Here is a 22229-nt window from a genome sequence, read left to right on the forward strand (position 1 = left end):
TACGCATTTTGTAATCGGCATAGAACACAAAATGTCCACCCTTTTAATTGTACAAAAAATTACATTTATTACACAAGGCAGAAGGGACATGCATTGTATGCAGTTTTTCTTTACATATGTTACGATCACGTGGTAAAAATTAAAATAACACAGGCTTCAACCCTGCCAAAACATGTGCCCATCGTCGATTGCGCCTTGCCAACCCAAACCATCTAGGAGATTTCTACACTAATTTGAGAGTTTACAATGCTTCGGAAGGTACTTGGCCGTTTAAAACATTCCTTTTTAGTTTACCTTTGCACCCAATTGATGACCAACCGCAACTGTAAATAAGCAAGAAACTTGACTGAATATGGAGTACACGATTTTAAAAATATGAAGCATGCAGTTTCATAAGAGGTATAAAATATAGTCTTAACCTTTTGCACGGTTCATGTTATGTGTTATATACACGGTTTCCCTAAAGCACAGTCCGTTTTTTTTTACGTATTGTTTCTTTTTTTCCAAACACCGATATTAATTTCAAGCTCTACGTGTGAATGTGCACGTATTAGTTTAACAGACCACTTAAAGGAAATGGAGACGTTCTTTACCAGGGATTACCTGGGGCAGTAAAAGTTTAGCAGAGACTGAAAAAAGAGCATTGGCTTCCTGACAGACATCAGCATTTTGGGCAGAACTGAGGGATATTTGAAGCTGGTACATCAAATCTCGAGGTAAAACGAATGACAGCAAAGCCAAGCGACGTGTTTTAAAAGATACCACCATAAGGCATAATAATATCAAATACAGGGATAACGTTAAGTTGATAAACCTTTTCAGAAAGAAGGAATATGATGGAATTGCTATGACCACAATTATTGATCTTTTCAACATTATTACTTGTACTTTTATATAAAAGCAACACACCTGGTAACTTTTGGTTATGAAGTTTCATACAGAGAACGTTTCAGTCTTTGAACCTACAATTATTTGAATGACACATTAATACTTTTTTTTCACAAAAGATAAAAATCATACTTTCAGGGAAATGTGAAAAATTAACTTTTTGGTTTACTATGATTATCATTTGCCTTTTTCATTTGGAAAGAGGAAATGAAAGTAGATTCAAATTTACGAACCGAAAAAAACAGGAATCTTCAATCAATGACTTCCTATGCATAACAAAAAACAAAAACTTTTAGGTCCCGGACTAGTTAGTGATTTGCTTGTGACTACACTGTGGGTCTCAAGTAGAAATTTAACACGAAAAGCAGGGCGGACTGTGGTGCAAGTATTCAGGTTTTCCAGAGTAGGGAAGAATTTGGGCTAGGAAATAAGCTTGGTTCTCTAGTTCGAGACATTTTGAACAATCTGCCATCTTTCTCACGCACCCATACTGGGCGATGAGTTGGCCTAGGACTCAAGCAGAATTCGTCTAATTGTCAGTGTGGTAGTCCAGACATCTTGAGACCATCCCAAGACCCCACAAGACCATCACGACGGACAGACCTCCAGTCATAAGCAATTCCACTGAACTCCAACAAAAGCATTCCCTGTCACTATTCACCCGATTTACTTCCGGCTTGTCTTGCGACGGGTCTGGTGACTGGTCTGGTGACTGGTCTGGTGACGGGTCTGGTGACTGGTCTGGTGACTGGTCTGGCAATGGTCTTGACTAAAGTACTGCCAATAGTGGGTCCTATTCCCTTTAAGAAAAAAAATAACCGAAAGCAGTATCAGAATTTTCTCACTGAAACGTTGGAGCATGTCAGGCATTGCACAGGTGCAAACAATGCTGACGAGACTTACAAATCAAAAGAGTTCTTGTTCCGCCCATCCCCCTCAATGAAAATGTATCGGGCAATCGACAACTCCAAACAACATCATTCCATTTCAATTGACAAAAATGAATACAGACCCAACCGATGCCCGTAAATTACAATCATTTTTTGCTTTTTTTCTTTTTTTACTGACGCAAATCAGAGTACTGTGTACCTTACCATATCAACCCTGACTGTTGAGGCATGTTTCCTAGGATGCAACATCAGTCCTACAAAATCCCCCTGACTGCCTCCATTTCAAAAAAGGATACACACTTGGTCCTCCAAAATCCTCCATTGCATCTCGGATGTGTTTCTTGGAGGGCTAACCGTTGCGTCAATCCATGGCGAGAGTGCGAATGATGTTCCAGAGCAGTTCGGATGATTTCAATATGGTCCTTAAATTCATGCAAGACTTCTGAAATCAGCCACACATTTCATCCTTGGTCCTTCGAGATCCTCTGCATATGTGAGGAGGATTTTAGAGCTGGGTTCAGGTTTTATCTTCCAATGATGCAATGCAAACGCCGACCCTCCAGTGTGCTTCTGTAGCCATGTTCATTTGCAAAAGCAAGTCGCTAGAGCCGGTAACAGAGGGTGTCACATTTATAAATAGAGGCAGTGTTATCTACAGTGACTGTCACAATAAGGAGTTTATCTCTGAGAACAACCTATAATTGGTCATTGCAAAGTCACAACATCACTGCCCATGGGCACATGCCACCATCTTCCAGGTGAGCATTTCTCGACTGATAAACAGCAATATCGGGCAACAGTTCATCTGGAAACAGGCTGTAGTTGGTTCATTCCATGAGGTTGGGGCACAAGTTGTGACGGTGTCTCTGTTACATCCAAAACTTTTACCACCTGTCATGACCTGTAGAGTAGGTCATTTACTCTGTAAAAATAACACACACCTCTGTATTCAGCCTTGCAAGATGTATAACAATGTCAATTTGGAATCCACATGCAGGGAAATAACAGTTCAATTTTACGGAACCCGTGTAACAACTGACACCGTCACAAATTGTGCCCCAACCTCATGGAAATGACCCAGTTCCTACCCGCATCCATCGCTCGATTCCCGCAAAAGATGACCTCTCTCACACAGGTCCACAATACTGGCCAAACAGCAATAAAAAGTTCTTGAATAAAAAGTGTTGCGATGCACAATCATATAGAATAATTGCTTGCCTGAGACAAGGTGCATTTCTCCAGTCTCAACCGTGATGAAGACTGAACGTTTTCAAATCTACAACAGGCAATGCCTCAGGTGGAGCTGTTTACTTAATTTACAATCCTCCAACTTCCGCATCTTGTCTGGTCCCACTGTCTAATGCTCAGAGATAAAAAGAAGTTACGCGAAGTCACAATCACACAATCGCCACATTTCGCACGCACTGCACCATTAGTCATTTTCTACTTGAAGAAATTTTCCAGTTGTTGGCGGACCTCCAGGTCAATCGACTCCATCAGCTTGGTGAAAGTGGGTGTTCCATGGATGCGCTCAAACTCGGTGAACTGCAGTATGACAAAATCCCTCAGTGACGTACAGTGCACCGGGTCCTTCAACGACAGCTGCAGAGAGAGCAACACATTGGGGAAAAGTAAAATATGTTGCGGGTCCAGGCTAAAAGGCCACAAATTTCGCTCAGAAAGGGTCTCTCATTAGCTTATTACCATGTGATCCAAAATAAATCTCCACAGAAGAGGAAATTTACAACAGCAAAATATGCAAAATTCAACCCTTTATTTATGCGCAAGTAAAAGCGACACTTAAGTTTTCTCCATGCAATGACATCACAGGTTTGCTCATAAATGTGGAAATACTTAGTAACTTAACTTCGGAAAAGGCACCAAAGTGTCTTAACATAGAAAAGTAGTCATTGAAAGTCATTTGAAACACACAGGTTTATTTCCAAGACAGTTGTAAAAAAAATAATTCACACTGCATAGTGGGACCCAAACTTCATGACTTTATCCTAGATTTCCATAGCCTTTCGTTAAGGCATTTGTGGCTGTCTGTATTTGTAACTGCAAAGCGACTGGACTGGAGACCAGGCAAGTCAAACTCAAACTTCAAAGAAATTAGAGTACAGTATACAGAGAACCCCTGGGTAATTCTGTATGCAGACCCGGACATCTCTCAATACTCAAGTCAGATTTTTTTGCGGATGGAGTACGCTAATACTACCAGAATCATTTATCTGGATAAAAATCATCTTTACCCTGCAAATTTTCAGCCACTCTGGAGCCACAGCGCTGTGGGTGGTTCTTTCCATCAGAACAAAACAGATAACGGTGACACCAAAACAAATTTTTTTTTTAGGATTTGAACACTTTACGGATTGTTGCAGAAGAAGTTGCCTCGTCTCACTTACCCGTCTTTTCCTTTTGTCATTTTCCGTCTCGTATTCATCTTCCACGTCCTCTCTGTCTCCCATGACCAAGTAGCTGGTCAGCAAAAAAAGAAACAGAAATGTCCAGAATTGTTTTCAATTCTGTGGGTAGTCATTTCACAAACAAAGCCATCAAAATCATAAATGTGCTCCCTAACAACTGTCAAAACCTAGCCACCAAATATGTTTACATTCGGTCCGAATCTTGTAATCTGTTTCCAATTACCTACACCAAAAACATGCAGTGCGAACAGAAGGTTAACATCAATGGAAAAAATTTTAAAATCCCGTTGAAACTTTAAAATAAGAAGTCACAATATAAAAGTGATTTAGTCCACGTCACAATAAAACTAACGAGCCCGAAAACAATATAACAGCAAATTTAAAAAAAGAGGATATTTGACGATGTACATGGTGATATTAAAATTGGATACAATTTACTTACTCGACTTGAGATCCATTTTCTTCCCTACAGACATCATGGAGGACTTCCACCACCGCATACACAACATCCGGAAACTTCTCCGTAACAACCCTGACACCAACAAAAGGCCAGAGAAACTTTATGATACTTTTGTGGCGACGACTTAGGCTGTTGCCACTGGCACACTATGATGATAAGCCACAGCCATGGATGGAAGCTTCTTGGCCCTGGCCTAACACCAAAAAAGATGGCGGCTCAAAGAGATTCATGGGAAGTGTATCGCACATTTGTGCAAAAATATCTACAGGCAACTGACGATCAGGCTGCCATCTATATGCAAGGTTTGACGGACAGTCTTGATGGTGTGAGATATTTACAGAGGCTCAAAAATACAAAGAAGGGCGTCTTGGATACCCTTCTTTGTAATTAGCCCAAGAAAGAGAAAGAGAAAAACAAATCAAGATTAAGGTTTGAATGTCAAGTTTACAGAGCACAAGATTTGCATAGAGGGTAGAACCCAACCCCGGCTGTGAGAAGTGAGTCACCTTGAGTTGGATGGTAGTAATGCCATGAGTGCCAGAGCGCTCAGCTTCCGTCGCTCAGCCTGAGTGATCCAGTCCATCTTCTCTGACCAGACAACGAGCAGTTTGCTAAAAATCTCATCAGGCTGAAAAAAAGAGGATGAAAACACAGGGTAACAAGCGTGGCTATTTTAATAAAAATTGGTTCATCCTTTAATAATTCTTCAAAATCCTTTTAAATCCAATTAAGAGGTTATCAAGGATTTGGCAAGGATTGAGGAAGGTGCAAAGTACTTGACGTCCCTTAAGAGTTCAACAAAGAAACACCACTGACTTTATGCCAAGGACTGATGAATTTTGGAGGGGTGATGTCTTGTCAACATTTAGCTCTACCTCCAGAAATATCAACAGGCCGTTCTCCAAATGCTAAAAGTTTAAAAATGGGTGCAGCACTTACTTGAATGAACACAGGGAAAAAAGTGCTCATTTGGAGGTGGATTACCAGTAGCCATAATGATAAAAATTTCTTTCAATGAGCAAGTTCAGCATACCAAAAAGGCAAACTCAATCAAGAACAAAGCACGCATGTGAGTTGGCGAATGACCCCACTGATAGGGCAGACCTCGCTTGTGCATTGCTGTTCCCAAATGACCTTGAACATGCATCATTTTGGGTAGCCACGGCTGGAATACCGCACTGGCTGACTGGCACAAAAGTCTGCACATTACAAATCACAGACATCTCTACGTTCATGCAAAGTTCCAATGAAATCTCTCACTTCATGGCCTAGATCTGCTAGAGTTAAAACTTCCCCCCCCCCCAAACTTTGAAATTTGCCTCCAAAGGGAAAATGCTGTCGCCAAAAAGGATCAATGGAAGGTGCAATGTTCATCACTGTGACTGGGCACTCACCTGTTCATTAGTGGAGTGGCTGTATTGCTCGAGGAAGGAGAAGAAAAACGACTGGTTCTTGAGGATGATCCTCGCCACGACAGACAGGTACATGGACATCACTGTTGGGTACTCCTGCGAAAATGATGAGGCACACAGTATCTATCAGCTTCTGTCAGTCAAAGGTTATTCGCGATAATTATCGCTGCTCACTGCGTTCAGAACATTTGAATATTCCTGAGACCATCTCGGCCCCCTGGGGCCATACTTGAATGCCATTAGCACAGCTTGCCAGACACCCGCTCAAAAATTGTATGATGATCAAAAATGCCCCCAACGTACCTCTTTGTCCCTCTACAAACGGCAGACGTACCTCTTTGTCCAGTATCCTCTGGAACACCTTGTGGAGCAGTTGCCGGAATATCTGTGGGCCTTCCACAGGGAAAATTTTGAATATTGTCTCCACCAGCTGAGAGTAGGAACACAGGAATTCATTGCAGTGATGTAAGCATAATCAAACAGAACATGTCAAAGGATGATAAAAATGGAAACAGTTATCTAACTTAAAATGCTGAGAAAAGTTATCTCGGGGTATGTAAGTACCGATGGGGTAAAACACTCATCACTGGCAAAATGAAAAACCTTTTAACAGAGACAAGGGTTTCATTCCGCGGTACCAAGTAAATTAATAATTTTCATTCCCTTTCACTCCTTTATTTCGATTTTTTTCATTTGTTCTCTTTTTATTTTGCATGTTTTTCTGAGGGGGCAAGTCCCTTCCAAGCCCCCTGCAATGCACATGAGGACCCACAAGGCTTCTGAAAGGGGTGTGGAGGCAACCTTTGCAAATTGTCAACCCAAATTAACCTTGAACTGAAAACCAGATCCTCAAAGTCATGAATTTTTACATATTTTCCTGCACATTTGCATAGGTACACAGCAGGGAACTGGAAATAGCCTACCGAGTGACCTAAGGACACCCATGCGACCCTTTGGCAGAAAAGTTGTCCCCTATCCCCTCCCCCCAGTAACGACATGCTAGCCACTTCATTCACCGACTCCATAATGAACACAAAGTGCTGAGGTTGGGCTACAAATGACATGAACTCAAGACAAAGTCTATTTTCTGAGCTCTTTTGCAAATACATGGACAGCCACCGTGAGCCTTTTTGCCCAAATACGACCACTCGCCTTCCTGCTCACAAAAAAAGAAGTTCACAAGGGTGCCCTGTTTCCAAGCTTAACTAACAACTGCATCATGTTACTTGCTGGACTGACAAACAAAGATTCAATGCTGGGCTGTATCGCAAGACCAGTCACAAGTTCTTTCATGAGGCCTGTTGCAAACCCAATCACAAGCATCAGGACGAAAGCAGGGTATCGTCACAGGTCAATCGAATGGCTGGTGATAGACTTGTGACGGTCTTGCAGGGACTTGAGACAGACTTCACAACAACCTCCGACCGTGGTTTCTTTACCTTCATAACAATGACAATTGCCTCTGGTTTGACGTTGTCTAGAAGACTGACGCAGCCGGCAAAGACAGCTCCTGAATAATTCTACAGGAAAAAAAAAGTCCAATCATTGCTGTTGACACTTAAATGGGTTATCAGAGAATTGGAACAAGCCAGGGGCAGCCCATTAAACTCCATCTGTTGGTTCAGACATCTTTATTGCTACAGAGGTAAGTTTTCAACAGAGCAATGTACAAATTGGTAGTAGCTCTTGAAATCCAGCACTAAATGTTTTACCAACTGGCAGTGTAGTAGTCGAAACCATCGCAAGACCAGATACAAAACCAGTCACAAGACCAGCCATAAGACAAGACACAAGACCACCAAAGATTAACAGGGTGAACGGTTTATTTGAATAACATGACTTGACCTCGAACTGGAGGTCTTGTGTTGGTCTTGTGATGGTCTTAAGAGGTTCCACTACAACACTGCCTACTGATGTTTTGAAGGTAAAGTTTAGAAAATATAATGCATTTATTTTTGAGTGAGCAAATTCCTAGAGGTGCTGACTCACCTGCATAAACTCATTAGGTCCTAAAAGCACGTATGCTGTGATGATCTGGAAACATGTCTTGAGATTTTCCGATCCCAACTCTGCAGTAAATGAAAGATTCGAAAAACTTTTCGTTCAGCTTTATGTTTGTTGAGACACAAGTCCTACTTCAAGGAAATTCCCTCTTTAACAGTAAATGCTTAATACCCGTCTTTTGAACAGTATCTTCAGTTAAGAAATAGATCCAACACATTCAATTCCTAGAGGCTTTTTCTTTCAGACTTTGGCATTGGCATTGGCAAGGTCTAACAAAGAAACCACAGTGCAGCAAATTTGTCAGATTTTAAGACAACCACATTTCTGTACTACTAGGCTGAGAGCAGCTACCCTACCTAGTAGCTCTGGCATGTTGCCAAACAACTGCAGGAGTTCTTTGGTCATTGCTGGGGCATTCTGGATGGTCTCATACCTGCAATGAATAGAGAAAAGCGACATTTTTTATTTTCTTTTAAAACAAACCAAGCAAGTTATATTTACACTTAGTCCACACAAAATTGCTGCAGCTCAACTCAACACCTGGCAAAAAAACCTTTAAAAAATCCCATGGGATCTACATATTTTTGTTCCAAAACTGGTTCCCCAGAAAAGAAATCTTATAACACTGACCCCAAGCCAAAATTTCAGCTGTACTTTGGGTGTTTGCCACCGCTCACACTTGCTTCTACATTCGGATATTCTATTATCACACAGTGCTATTGCATTTCAGTGTATTTTTTCTTAAGCACTTAAGCTTGGCATTGAAAAAACAAAGCATTTCAAACTACCAATGGCGACCCTCCGACCCACAGTTTGAGAAATCTTTTCTCATACTTCAAAAGAACATCTTCAGAATTGGATAATTGGTCAGAGTGCGCATTTGGAAACCTACCACAGATCGATACCATCGTCAAGGAGATAGACGTGTGGGGGGTGTGAAACGTCAGTGCTGAATTGGATGATGGGAAGGAGGAAGGGATAGAGCTGGACGCTTAATGAACCGAGGCCCTGTCATGAGAGAGGATGATCGGTGTTAGGGGTCAAGTAAGTGCAAGTAAGATTCAACAACTCAAATCACAGTACACCAAATCTAAGTCACAATTTCTTTCATCATAAGAATCAACTACAAATGGGTTGTTCCACATATAAAAGGGTCCCAATTGTGTGGCACCAGGGTCTGTTATGACAGAATGACTTAATAAACATTTAAATTCAACAGTTATCTGTTGCTTGACTACCACATTTCCCACGTTCCATTATTCACTACATGGAGACATGCATCTGGACATAGAAAACTCTTGATCACTGAATTCCATGTTGTTCTTTAATGACTGATGCTAGAGGGGCATGAAATGTACCATGTTTCATAAATGCTGGGAAATTGTTTTAATGCAAGCCCTGTCCAAAATGAACTTGTGTGCAGTTTAAGGCTATGGCTGTACCTTTATATCGGCCACCTCACTTCCCAAAGCCTTAGGCATAGCCTGAAATGTATAGGACTTGGTCTTCGTGAAATAAGGTGATGAATTACACGCAGAGGCTTTATGCATGGGTTGGCCATACTGACACTGAAACCGAGGTTAACTCTTTATTTTTAGAACTTGAGGGTAGAAATGAAAACAATAAAAATGAAATTTTTTCAGGGCAAATTGGTACTTCTATACTAATGCGAATGATTCCATATATGAGATTACACATACTTTGGTGTTTTAAGCCAGATTTTGAAAAATATTGAAAGAGAGGCCTAGAGTTCACACCAATCATAAAATAGTCTGATACCATCCATATCAACTGTTAAACAATCTGTAACACAGATTCCGGGAGCAAGATCAAAGGCTTCCTTGTGTTCTCACCTGAACGAGATGTACAAGTGTTGAGAGTATGGCGCACCTCAGCATGTTGTGCTCTGATGACTCCTCCCACAAAAGGGGCAGGTATTGGGCCAAGCTGGATGCATACGGTCTGATCTGTGAATCGGAACATGGTGATAAATGAATACTTTGTACCATTCAGCACTTATTGCCAGTTTACGAGCCTTTCATGAACAGACCTGAGTGAATTTCAGTGATTCGGAAATAGGCCGGGTCATGTCACCATAAGACTCAAACCCAAACTTGACCTTGACAATTATAATGCAGATATGACTCGTTCTCATCATTCTCCAACCTCAATTTTATTTGAATACATCTGTCATTCTAAACTCATCTATTCATCAACCTCATGTCGGATAATATTCAACAGGCCATGTCAACTTGAGGTTAATGTGCTGCCTTACTTTGATATCGCAAAGTCTTCCTAATAATAGTGCTGTTTTGGCTGGAACAACACATGTGTGCATACGTGATGCAATCTGGTTACACCCACGGTATGTCACCGAACTTGTGTTGAAGATGATGGCAAGTGGCTGGTGACTGAGACGCAAACTCGACCTGAGTGACTTTACTGCAACTCTGTGATTAGGTACAATAAGCATCTCCCAAAAAGATGATCCTATCTTTAACTCACCCTAATACCCAATCTTTCCCCTGGTTTGGCACAAAAGGCCCTGCAATTGGTTATTTCACTTCAACAATCACAAACCGAAAAGCGTATTCGGCAACACACAAAGCACCTTCTCCTTGAGATCACCAAGTTTACACATTCACATTTCTATCACATCATCCTAAGAGACAGGTGAAAGGTCAGAGTGCAACTCAAATATGTCATGTCCGCAACTTCAACAAATAAACTTTGTGTAAAAATTTGCAATGAAAAAAATGTAATGACAAACAGACATGAAAATATGCCTACCTGGGCTTCAACTCTCTCAATAATAAACGACAATACATGCAGTATGTGCATCTGAAAGGAAGCAAATAAAAATGGAAAGGAGTGAGGCATTGGTCACTCCTCCAACGAACACATTCAAGTAATTATTAATGGAGTATTTTTGGATGAGTGAAGCTGTATCCAATTTCCACCTGGATGCAGTTGGAGGATTTTGAAAGACTGAGGATGCATTCTCAAAAAAAAAGGGCCTGGAGGTCAGGGTTTGAAGGCTGATGGACATTTTCAACCAACCTTTGTGTCGCACTCAGACACCTGCTTCAGTAGTTGGAATAGAAGAGCGAAGCTGGACTCCAAATACTGTAACAGCAAAACAGACAAATACCGATATCGCAAATAAAATAGTGTGGACCATATTGGTTGGTACAACTGGGTCCGAGGGAGGACAGAGTTTTATTTCATTGTTTGACAGGTAGATTGTTTAAGTAGAGGACGCTGTCAGTGCAGTGCTTAATAATGACAGCTGAGCTAAATCTTGGGTCTAGATCTAGGTCTTTGCCAGTTGCATGTACAAGGGCACACACTGGCGAAAAATGCACCCACAGTTCGGAAAATCAATTTCGGAAATGGTCACAGAGCATGTCTAATGCAATTTGAAACAAATGCAATGACGCATTTTCTAAGGAATAAACTCAAGCCCAAGAAACTGAACACCAAGGAAACTTACTGGGAGGAAGTTGTCCTTCTTGAACTCAAAATCGTCAACAGGTGCAGGGCATTAAGGAAAAACATTGATCGCAAAGTGACTAATAAAGTTAATGCCTCTTTCTGATGACAAAGTAAGTTAGCACAGATGAAATAGAACAAAGGGGTTAAAAATTTGTGGAAAAATGTACAGAAAAGTCTAATTAATTTGTATATCACTGCAACAGTTAGGGGCCATTTCTAATTATCATCTGTTTCAACTTTTGTTGGTCATTTCCAATGTGAGGAGAGGGGTCAAGGAAATAACGAATATGACAAATTTGCTTATTTTAAAGTAAAAAATGCAGGTGGTTGAGGTAAAATAAATTGGGGAAGAATGAAATCAGAAAACACTGATTGATTGTTTTGAGCAGTCCATAAATCTTGTTCCCATTCTTACTATCCTCCCAAAGTTCATTTTTTGTTTTGCAAGGATATCGATCTTGAGCGTCTGAGCGGCAGTTATCCTGACCACTAGGTCTTCATCCTCAGCCAGAAGGGGTAATACAGCCTGGTACACAGTAGGGTGCAGACTGGGTGCTAGCTTGACCCCCAGCCACTGACCTATTAGCCAGATGACACGCCGCCTGATTATCTTGTATCTGTCAAGATCAGAATATCGTAAAGCGTTAGGGCTGTGGCGAATACCCCAGGCTGATGTATGATATGGTAACGTTCCCAACGTTCATTTCACTACTGGTCTATTTCTAGCTTGCAGAAATTTTAAGCAAAGTGGGACTTTAAGCAAAGTGTCTCTGAAAGTTTCAAGTGAAAACTGATACCTCGGATGTTTATCACTGAGTTCTCTCAGGAGGTGGTTGGTGAACCACTGATCAAAGTCGACCTCATCAAACAGCTCAAATGCAGCCAGTCCCATAGCATTGTACACTACAATCAAAACAACGCACCAGGCATTATAAAAACTCAGTATGAATCTGAATGAGATATACAGTTTGTTATTGTTAGTGATTGCAGACGCAATACTTTCCACAAGAACTCACCAATAAATTTTAAAAGCAAAGTGAGTCAAACAAAATCAGGTTTCTAAATGTAATAAAGTGACAAAAGAACAGCAATATGCACATTTTTGTATGAGCAATCAAGTTCAAGTCGAAATGCAGTGACGTTTTAGCAGTGAAAGTCTCGCTAAGATCTTCTCGAGACCGTGTCAAGATCACTTGTTTATTAAAATATTAACATTAAATTTCACATCAAAATGTTCAATTTGGAGATGAAAATCTCACTGACACCATTATGAGACGTCGTCAAGACTATTTCAAGATCACTTTTCAACTCAAACTGTACATATCTACAAAAACTGTACTTCAAGACTAGTAGTTCTCAAATCTTCCAAATTTCTAGTGATTTTTTTCACATTCTCTGGGGAGTTATGGTTAAGATATAACCATTCAAACTGTTTTCCGTGCTCAAAGTAATACACACTGGACTTTATCAAATCAAGCAATGAATAAATGTTTGCAAAAGGTCTCCGAAATGGTCTCGGCAAAGTCACTAAAATACAGAGGAATTTGACGTTCGTCTCATCCTTTGTAACTTGTTCTACTACCTGCTTCCTTCTGCAACATCATATCCATGTTGGTTGGCTCCACAATTCCTGGAACGTCAGTGGATAAACAAGTTCAGAAACGCTTAAGTGCAAGTCATCTTTAAATTGCAATTGCTGCACGGCGAAATACATTATCATTCTACAACTTCCATGCATGAGGGAGGTAAATACACATAGAGTAGGGTCATACAAATTATGTTTAATTGCCATACCTCATACATATTCATGACTGAGAACCAAGTTCTCATTGGTCCACTCACAGGAACCATTTTTGCTCTTTACCCAACAAGCATGAAAGGATCAACGCAGAAGTCGGATATGAAAGCATGCGCTTTATGAAGCCATCACAGAAATGTCACCTGACTGAAGTATCCATGCGCAAGGATCACCTGAGCTGTATAAGAAAATGTGGCGGCCGCATGCATGTTGATCAGCATTTCAAATCATGCCTGAAAGTGATGGTGACTAAATATGAATGAGGTAGGGTTAAATAAATATGATTTGGTTTATTTTGGGCGGAGAGTCAATGTTATTTCTGCGTTTTATCGATCAATCACCATCACCCACATGAAAGCAGAGCATTCTGAGTAAGGATCCGGGGAACAATCACATCCCTGGTTATCAGTAGCCTTTTGAATTCTTAAGTGGAGAGGGAACCACTGACACAGAAATAACTGCACGAGATGGGAGAGACCTTGAACCATGGTACAGCGGCAAACTATGAGTGATGACAAGCTTTTGCCGAGAAGAATTTGATCGATGGTCGGACTGTAGCTAGCACTCAAATTTGCTCTACATTTGTAAAGAAATATTTTATAAGTGGAACAGTGTAATTCTATGTCACAACATTCGAGGCAAGGCTGTTTTCAAGGTTTCTTTCCTCCTTTTACCTTGAACGCTTTGCACCATCTGCAGCAACACGGTCGTGAAGACTTCCCGGTAAGCATGGAACAATGCCAAGAACAAGACCTCCGTGCACGGCTAAAAAGGGAACGGACAAAATGGTAAGCTACATATAAATGACACAAATGGACATTCCGCCAGAAATAAAATACCCGTGACAAATACTGCCAAGTCATGACAATCACAGAGAAAGAAATTTGAAGTGATGCTTCACATTAAACATGCCTTTGATCTGATAGATTATCCCAAATTAATCGTCGTTTTGTACAAAAAGAATTGCCCATTCCAGAATTATATATTTTACATTCAACTCACCCTCAAAGTGAATTTCCAGGACTCCCCTCCTTCATCAATGGTGAAGCCCTCAGGATCATTTTCCCACATTTCTAAATCCTGGAAAGAAATATGGCAAAGAATGATAAAAGGGAACACATTTTAAAACACAGTTTTAATATTAAAAACGAAGTCAGATAGACTCAATAACAAATGAAACACCCTCATATTTCTGAACAATTTCCTTCCTTTTAACGACAAGAATACTCAACTGCAACATATATCAACAGACACAAAGACAACAGAAATTTCTGCTGAAGATATAATTTCTTAACAGGGTATGTTCAAGAAGTCTGCTGCCTGACATGTAATACACAAATCTAATACAGCCTCTACCATGATCACAGGAAACCAGACCAAGATGGCCCCCCCATACGGACTTACCTCCTGTGTTAATAGGAAATACTGTGCAAGCAGCCTGTGGCACATCTCCCGTAGTGTGCTTTCAGTAAAGAACTCGTTCTTTGCCTGAGCCCAAAACAGGAAATTATACAAATACAGTTCTAAATCGATAAAAACTTTATATGATTGGGTTAGAAGTGGTCACATCCCAAAATATAAATAAATGGAGAGTCTCTTTTTCAAGTAGTTCCAAGAGTCTTTGTCTTCCAGAAAGTAAACTTTGCACATATGAATTATGTATACCTATTGATGAACTGTAAAATATTACTCTTAAAATAAAAATTTAATTCATATAGAAAAGAGTACCTCTTAAAACAATACAGAAGTACGTCATTTGCCAAATTTATATTCCAAATTTAATTTAATTTGTAACGGTGATGTTTGCAACAAAGACATTTTAGGTCTAAGGACTTGCGTTATGCATTATTCATGCAAACTCCGACCTTGTGGGCATCGATGGTTCCCTGCTCCTTGGTCTCTTCGATGACCTTTGACGTGCGGCAGTAGTCGCACTTGACGATGCTCTTGATGAGGTTCATGTTCAGGACGATGAAGCGCTCAAAGAGCAGGCCCTTGCCGGCCTCAGCAAAGACATAGGAGACACTGAGCTCCAAGGATCGCCGGATGAAGGCGACGTAAGACAGAGGAAAGGTGTCCTGGGTGTCGAGCAGCTGAAGAAACAGAGATTGGCACCACCCGAATGATGAATGATTTGGACCATCCACCTGACCTCTGGTCACAGCACTGGTCATCAATAGCTGATTTCATTCATTAGTACAGAAGACACCATTCACACGGCATGTATTATTGTACAAGATGCCTTTGACCATGTACGCCTCAAGAGTTACGGCCAATGGCAAACTGTAAGCACTGTCGAGATTTTGACAAGATTTTGCAAAAATCTCTTCTTTGTCAGTGACAGGAATGCTTCAAGTCCAGTCAGGCAACTCTGGTGCTGATGAATACAGTCTTTTTTTGGATCTTCTTTACAATGAAGGCTTCTCAAACACATTTTCATAACTTTCTACTTTACAAATAGGCTCTTGAATGCAGGTAAACTACTGGATATCTATTTTTGGTTAATTAATGGTATTGAAAATTGCATTTCATTAAACATTAAAAACTTGCCAGACTTTCGCAGACAACAAAAGTGGTACCCACTGATTGCCAGTGAAGAGAGATTAAATTCACCTGGAGTCAGAACAGGGAAATGCCTAATCTCGTCACCGCAGCAGTTTCGCTGCACTCTTGACAAGTTTTGGAATAAACTTACCGTTTTCATCAACAGCAGGACTTTCTTTTCCAATTTTTCCCTCAGGTGTTCCTCGGACGGGGTCTTTCCTCCTGGGAAGAGGCATCAACACAGAATGCTACAAACTCCATGTATCACGATTACGTCTAATGCCCTTAGCCAGTTAGGGCCCGGTGGACAAGCGAGTTCAATGGCCACGGGTGCCTAAGTCACTATATCCAGCAAGAAGTGCGACCAAGGGGTACCCCCCCAGCATGTCCAATCGCTATACACTCTAGCCTATTGTTACCTAACACATCCCCCAAGATGTCTGAAAAGAATTCCTCAGATTCCAGTGAGACAATGACCAACACAAAGAAGGGGGGGGTTCTCGCCATCTCATATCTTGCTTCATATGCGAGTCACTGCCAACGGCGTGCATATGCAATAATCCACGTTTTGTTTTGTTCACACACACGGAATTTGAGAAGTCTGTGAAGGCAGACTGTGTGTTGAAATTCAACTTGGCCGCTGCGCATGGCCTGTCGTGGCAACAAATTAGCTCCATAGGCACAACCCCCCAAAAAATGTTGAAAGAAATAAGAGGTCTACGTAAGAAATATCATACAAATACCATTCCAATGACGTTATCAAGTCAATCTTTGTGGCGTACAGCCATACCTCAAAAGTTTGCCTCGGTATCTTCCCTCTTTCAAAAGTCACAAATTTCAGCCAAAAGAACACTGTACACAAGAGGTTAATAAGCAAGGCCCTAAAGACATCCCATCGCATTGGCGCCGATGTACAGTTCATGTTGCCTTCCTATTCATAGTTTGAGTAGATTTGTTTGCAGTAGGAAAAATGTGCAAGAGTGCGGCTACAAAAAATCTGTTGTCACAGTCACAAAACTTAAACTTTGAAGAGCAAAATTCCACTCACTTATTTCCAAAACCGGTCTAATTCTCTGGAACACCAGCTGCAACAGCATCTGTCGTATAAAAAAAAACTGAGGTTATAAAAGGAGAAATATTTCAAAAGATAATCTGCTTTTTAAAAGCAGGCTTCCAAAATCTGTCCAGGGAAAAAAACATAATGTATACTTAAGTAAGATTTGAAGCTTTGCATGGTGGATGAAACATGAGAAATGGATTTGCGGGTACACCAAGAAATCAATCTCTGGCTGTCCTGAGGAGAGTGAGGACGGCCACACTCTCCTGAGGACGGCCAGAGCACACTGGCAGAAACGTCAAGTTTATACTCACCGGTTCTTTTAAGAACCACACCTTGTCCAAAAGAGATTGACTCCATGGTGTACCCGCAAACCCATTTTTCATAATGTATACTTCCACTGTTTCAATTAACCTTGTAAATACACTGGCCATTTTTCAGCGGCCATTTTTTCAGCGGCTGTGGGGATTGGTTTAAGAGGAGACCCAATAATGCGAATTGCTTTTACATACCACTGCGTCAGGGTTTTTGTCCGGTTCGAGTATGCCATATATCAGCTGTTTACGTAGAACTGTCGAGTAAACAGGCAAAAAAAAACCAGTACACATTAAGAGTTTGAAAATTCACATCATAGAGGATGAAACGACAGCAGCGTAACATGTCAGCCCTCATCAAGAGTTGACAAGACGTCCCAGCATTGCAAGATGTCCTACGGTTATTTGTGGGCTGGGTTTTTTCAAAGGGGGGGGGCCGAAGGTGCCCCTCCCCCTAGATCTCGGCTGTCCTATGCCCTTATCTCTTTGAAACTCGGCGTGCCCTTCAAGACATTCACTGCGATATTATGTTTCAATTTAATTGGGCACAGGTTTTCCCCGTTAGTTCATGCTCTCTAGAATGATGCATGCGTATACACGTGAAAAGCTGATCATTGGAAATTATCATTCTCGACCAGCATGTGTCAGATAAAAACGGATGCGGCGAGAACAACAGGTCCAACTTTAATAAAAATCAGTGCCAATATTAACCTTGAAATATTTATGCTGGAAAACTCTTCAAGGCTCAGCACCAAAAAAAAATGTACTGCGATGAAATCTGAGCAAATGACGAGTGGCAGATTATGTGATCAATCATAAAGCAAGGTATAGCTTAGAATGAAAAGTGGATAACAAACAAATTCAAAGAAATAAGTAAAAACAAAGGCACAATAATGGCGGATCTTCAGCAAGAATTGTAGATCTACTGGCCATGGGCAGCAATTTCAAACTGACCTTTGAGAGCCAGGGTGCTGAGTTCCAGCAGGACAGCCATGTTGTGGCGGTCGTCCAGTCCGGCATGGTGCAAGAACGCCTCCAAGTGGTTGTTCCACAGCTCCAGCAGGTAGCCAAACGTGCTGGCCGTCAGCTGTGCAGACATGATAAACTATCAACATTACATACATGTACATCAAGGAAACGAACACAGGTCACTGGGCCCTGACTACCTCGACATGTTTGATCGGGACCATTTCTGGGGCGTGTTTTTTACTTTCGCAAACCCATGACCAGAAATATGTTTGTGACAACAAAGTGACAAGCAAAGCCTCCTGGCTACAAATGCTGTAAGTATCTTTACAGAGTTCATGGTCTTCAGTAGAGTCCATCACAAGTCCCGGCAAGCCCTTCGCCAGTCTATCACAAACCACCATGTCACACATGAAGTCACAAGCTATTTGAATGAACTATGACAAATGCAGTCCTTCATCAGTGTTCATCCTGTCACTTGTGACTGGTCTTGTGAAGAGCTGCAAACAGGACTTAGGGAAACACTTGTTGCGGACCTGACTATTGAACTGTCCACACATTGCCAAGTGCATCTCTTGCAAGTATCACTTGCCATGCCAGTGAGTCAAGCTGATTTCAAGCAGTCCTCATGGACTACTTGGCGATCAGTCCCTATCTTAATGCACACCCCCCACGTTCCAGACATGCCCTACCTCTTGGAAGAGCTTCCTGTCCGGGCCTAGCCTCTTGCTGGCTAAGGTTTTGACCACATGGTGGTAGGTCAACAGTGCCCTCTGCTGCTCCAGGTGCTCCGGACGGCGGATGGCGGCCAGAAGCGTGGGGATGAGCTCCGGCCAGTGGCGGGGGCAGTCGGTGCGGGCCACCCGGCTGATCAGCACAGCCAACTGGGTGGCTATGGGACCAACGGGCTCCTGGAAGTCCACGATGAGATGCGCCCGGATCTTGGATTTCTCTGTCTCCGAGAGTGCACTGAAAAATAAAAATTGTTAATATAATAAAAAAAACAAAAAGCAAATACTTGTACAAGTAGCAAAGTAGTGAAAAAACCTTTGCAAGGATTATTCAGTTTATGATTAATCAGAGTGTTTGTCTAATCAATATAATCACAAAGGCTTTCAAGAAAATGAAGGCTTGTTTTGAAAAGCTGGTTTTTTGAGGTGAAAACAACAGCTGTCAGAGAGAAAATCAAAACATACAGGAAATCTTTTTCAAAAAAAGTTGAGACCAACAGTCAAGCACAAAGACAGACTTGCTAAATTGGAAAAATACACGATGAAGTGAGGAAGCTTTAGCTAACCTATACGTCATTTTTACGATCCCAAACAAAGCGATGTTTGTGTTTTATTGTTGAATGCAACCTCACATGTGAAAAATTTAGATTTCCAATTGAACAAAGGTGAATGATCCATTGGGTGAAAAAAATTATTGAAAAACTTGCGAGCTAAAGAGCTTCATATGTTGATGAGTGTTCATGTAGGGGTTTAGAAAACTTGTAGAACACTTTCCGACCTACTTTGAGAGACTAGAAGGCATCCCATGTGCCTTCCGGAATTCTTATTTTGATATCACCGTTCTTTCACTCTTTGCCTCAATCATCATAAGATAGGGCTACAAAAACAAGAAAAGACTCCCTTCCCCTCCTGCTTCTGTAAATGATCAAGTCAATATGTGGAGGTCGGCCATGGATCTGATGCATGTGCAGTGTGTATGAACACAAAGATTACAGTGTGTTTATCATTGCGTCAAAAATGAAACGCTGGTGAGTAAAGATCAAAATTTTCAAAAAAAATTTGACCCAATTTGCGAAAAACTCGAGTTTTAAAATGTTAAAGAGATATGGATAGGCCACGGTTACGTTATGGTGAAGATTTGTGTTAGCAAGTGGAATTCTAGAACTGTGCAAGTTATGTATCTGAAAACCACAGCTAAATTCCAAGTCTCACAATGTTACAGCCTCTCAAAAGTGAGCATGCTAAAAGGCACACAGGGATGGGGTGCCTTCTTGGTTTCTGGACGTAAATGTATCTCCAACCGTGACTTACTTGGGTGCAGTTTTCCGCCAGTATCGCTCGATGCCATTCTTGAAGTACACCACTGCCAGCCAGCGGACATTATCGGCCAGGCTGCGGTTGGAGAAGATGGCCTGCAAGACAGAGTAGAACCCTGCCTGGTTCTCCCAGGCCTTCAGCTGCTGCTCAGCCGGCTTCAGGATGGCCGTGTCCTGGCTGGTGGCGCGGGCCAGCGTGTCCAGCACGGTGGCGACCACCGTGGAGTCCATGGCCGTGCGGGCTAGCTACTGACCGTTCTGGAAGCTCAAGGGTGACTAGGGCTGTCTCCAAGTCCTAGCCTATTGAGGGCCACACTTGCCAATGTTTAAGTTCTGAAGAATGGTCTGCAAGTCACAAAAGGGTGAATTACGAAAGAGTTCCACATCAAACTTTTTCAGACAAGCCTCATAGAGTTTGTGCACAGGATGTCAAGTCATGTCCCTATATGGAAAATCTTTCCTGAGAAATGGGTTTGTGGGTACACCATGGAGTCAATCTCTTTTGCACGAGGTGTGGTTCTTAAAAGAACCAGTGAGTATAAACTCGACGTTTCATCCACCATGCAAAGCTTCAAATCTGAACATCTTTCCCCAAACACAGCTGATCCGTCATGTCCATATCCATACTAGGCCTAGGCCTTATTGCTGATACCGCAAGGTAGCCCCACTATTGTGGCACTGACTCTCACTCCCGATCCATCCTTAGCCACACATCTGTATGCGCAATTTCGTGTCGGCGTACTGAACATTTTCGGCACACCCACTTACCATCGTGGGTGCAATTTCTTTTGCACACGAACATGATCCTTGACCTTTCCATTTTCCAAAAACCATTTACTGAATGATTTCACTCACGTTATTCAGGTATTTTCCAGTCTTTTTGCCTTTATCTTTATACCTTTATCAATCTAATAGGGCTCACTCTCACGGTTGCCATCTTTAAAATAAGATCATTGAACAAACGTCACTTGACCCCTCATCGTCTCGACGGCTGTTCCATGTCAAGACATATGTAATAAAAGGACTGCGCAATAAGATACTACATGTACCAATGGGCTCTTCCAAAACTTTGGCAGCAGTTTAGATGTCTTGACATGGAAGAGCCGTCGAGACGATGAGGGGTCAAGTGACGTAATGTTCAACGACCTTATTTTAAAGATGGCGACTGTGAGAGTGAGCCCGTTAGATTGAAAGGATAAAGGCAAAAAGACTGGAAAATACCTGAATAACGTGAGTGAAATCATTCAATAAATAGTTTTTAGAAAGCGACAGGTCAAGAATCATTGATGATAAGTAGGGTGCGCCGAAAATGTTCAGTACTCCAACACAAAATTGCGTATACAGATGTGTGGCTAAGTATGGATCGGGAGTGAGAGTCCGTGCCACACTAGTGGGGCTAGGACCGGGAGTGAGAGTCCGTGCCACACTAGTGGGGCTAACCGAAAGGGTGATTTTGCACAATGGTCGATGGTACAAAGGCATTGTGGGAAAGAAAAGGGGGGTAATGTTTGCTCCTTTTGCCTTCCCACAATGCCTTTCTACCATTGTGTAAAGATACTCATGCAGTATGAGCAGCAAGGCTTAGTTATATCGGGACCGCTATATCCACACGCAGCACAATGCAGTAGGCCTAGCTGCCTAGGCCTACGCGCACGCAAGCGACCATGGCGACTGAGCGAGGCCGCCTACGATTTCCCATCACTTTCCCCACAAAACACATTGAGTCTGTTTACTATGTAGATGTTTCAGATAAGGTATACATTAGCTATATAATGAAAGGTTTGGGCCTATAGATCGTTCGCACTGAGCCCAATTTTTTCAAAGTTATTCCTAAATTTTACCTTCTAGTTCTTTACAACTCATGCATGGTAGTCGCCATTTTTCGAAATAGCGCCCTCTATTGTCATCATTCGAACAGTCTTGATCTG

General features: G+C 41.7%; 1 protein-coding gene across 3 annotated transcripts; it reads right to left on the minus strand.

The window, feature by feature from the left end:
• Positions 1-41: 41 nt before the first annotated feature.
• On the minus strand, positions 42-22209 carry ipo11 (importin 11). Of its 3 annotated transcripts, none has more exons than XR_015425297.1 (29): positions 22143-22209; positions 20297-20646; positions 18947-19223; positions 18243-18375; positions 17487-17545; positions 16966-17014; positions 16069-16139; positions 15239-15466; positions 14778-14861; positions 14376-14453; positions 14048-14138; positions 13158-13205; positions 12373-12478; positions 12029-12192; positions 11574-11614; positions 11141-11206; positions 10871-10921; positions 9934-10047; positions 8973-9088; positions 8437-8513; positions 8066-8145; positions 7516-7596; positions 6411-6506; positions 6059-6172; positions 5171-5292; positions 4647-4736; positions 4184-4256; positions 2997-3380; positions 42-2700 (listed from the first exon to the last, which is right to left on the minus strand). XR_015425297.1 is itself a non-coding variant. In XM_022243990.2 (28 exons), the coding sequence occupies exons 2-28, from the start codon at positions 20530-20532 to the stop codon at positions 3222-3224; spliced, it is 2904 nt and encodes a 967-aa protein (XP_022099682.2). In that variant the 5' UTR covers positions 20533-20646; positions 22143-22209; the 3' UTR covers positions 42-3221. The 3 variants fall into 3 exon arrangements, 1 of the variants encoding a protein (XP_022099682.2); XR_015425298.1 differs by having other exon boundaries at positions 42-1688; positions 1983-3380; XM_022243990.2 differs by having other exon boundaries at positions 42-3380.
• Between the last annotated feature and the right edge of the window lie 20 nt (positions 22210-22229).

Source organism: Acanthaster planci, linkage group LG05, assembly GCF_054643075.1.
Source record: "Acanthaster planci isolate LZ-2023a linkage group LG05, COTS_SCS, whole genome shotgun sequence".
NCBI lineage: Eukaryota > Metazoa > Echinodermata > Asteroidea > Valvatida > Acanthasteridae > Acanthaster > Acanthaster planci.

Bases quoted from the DNA above. Each gene is read 5' to 3' on its own strand.
- ipo11 (XM_022243990.2), bottom strand. From the start codon at position 20,532: ATGGACTCCACGGTGGTCGCCACCGTGCTGGACACGCTGGCCCGCGCC. The intron at 10,922-11,140 runs GTTGGTTGAAAA...GCTTCCTTTCAG, and splicing joins TGTCTGAGTGCGACACAAAG to ATGCACATACTGCATGTATT. The intron at 6,173-6,410 runs GTACGTCTGCCG...TCATTTTCGCAG, and splicing joins AGAGGATACTGGACAAAGAG to GAGTACCCAACAGTGATGTC.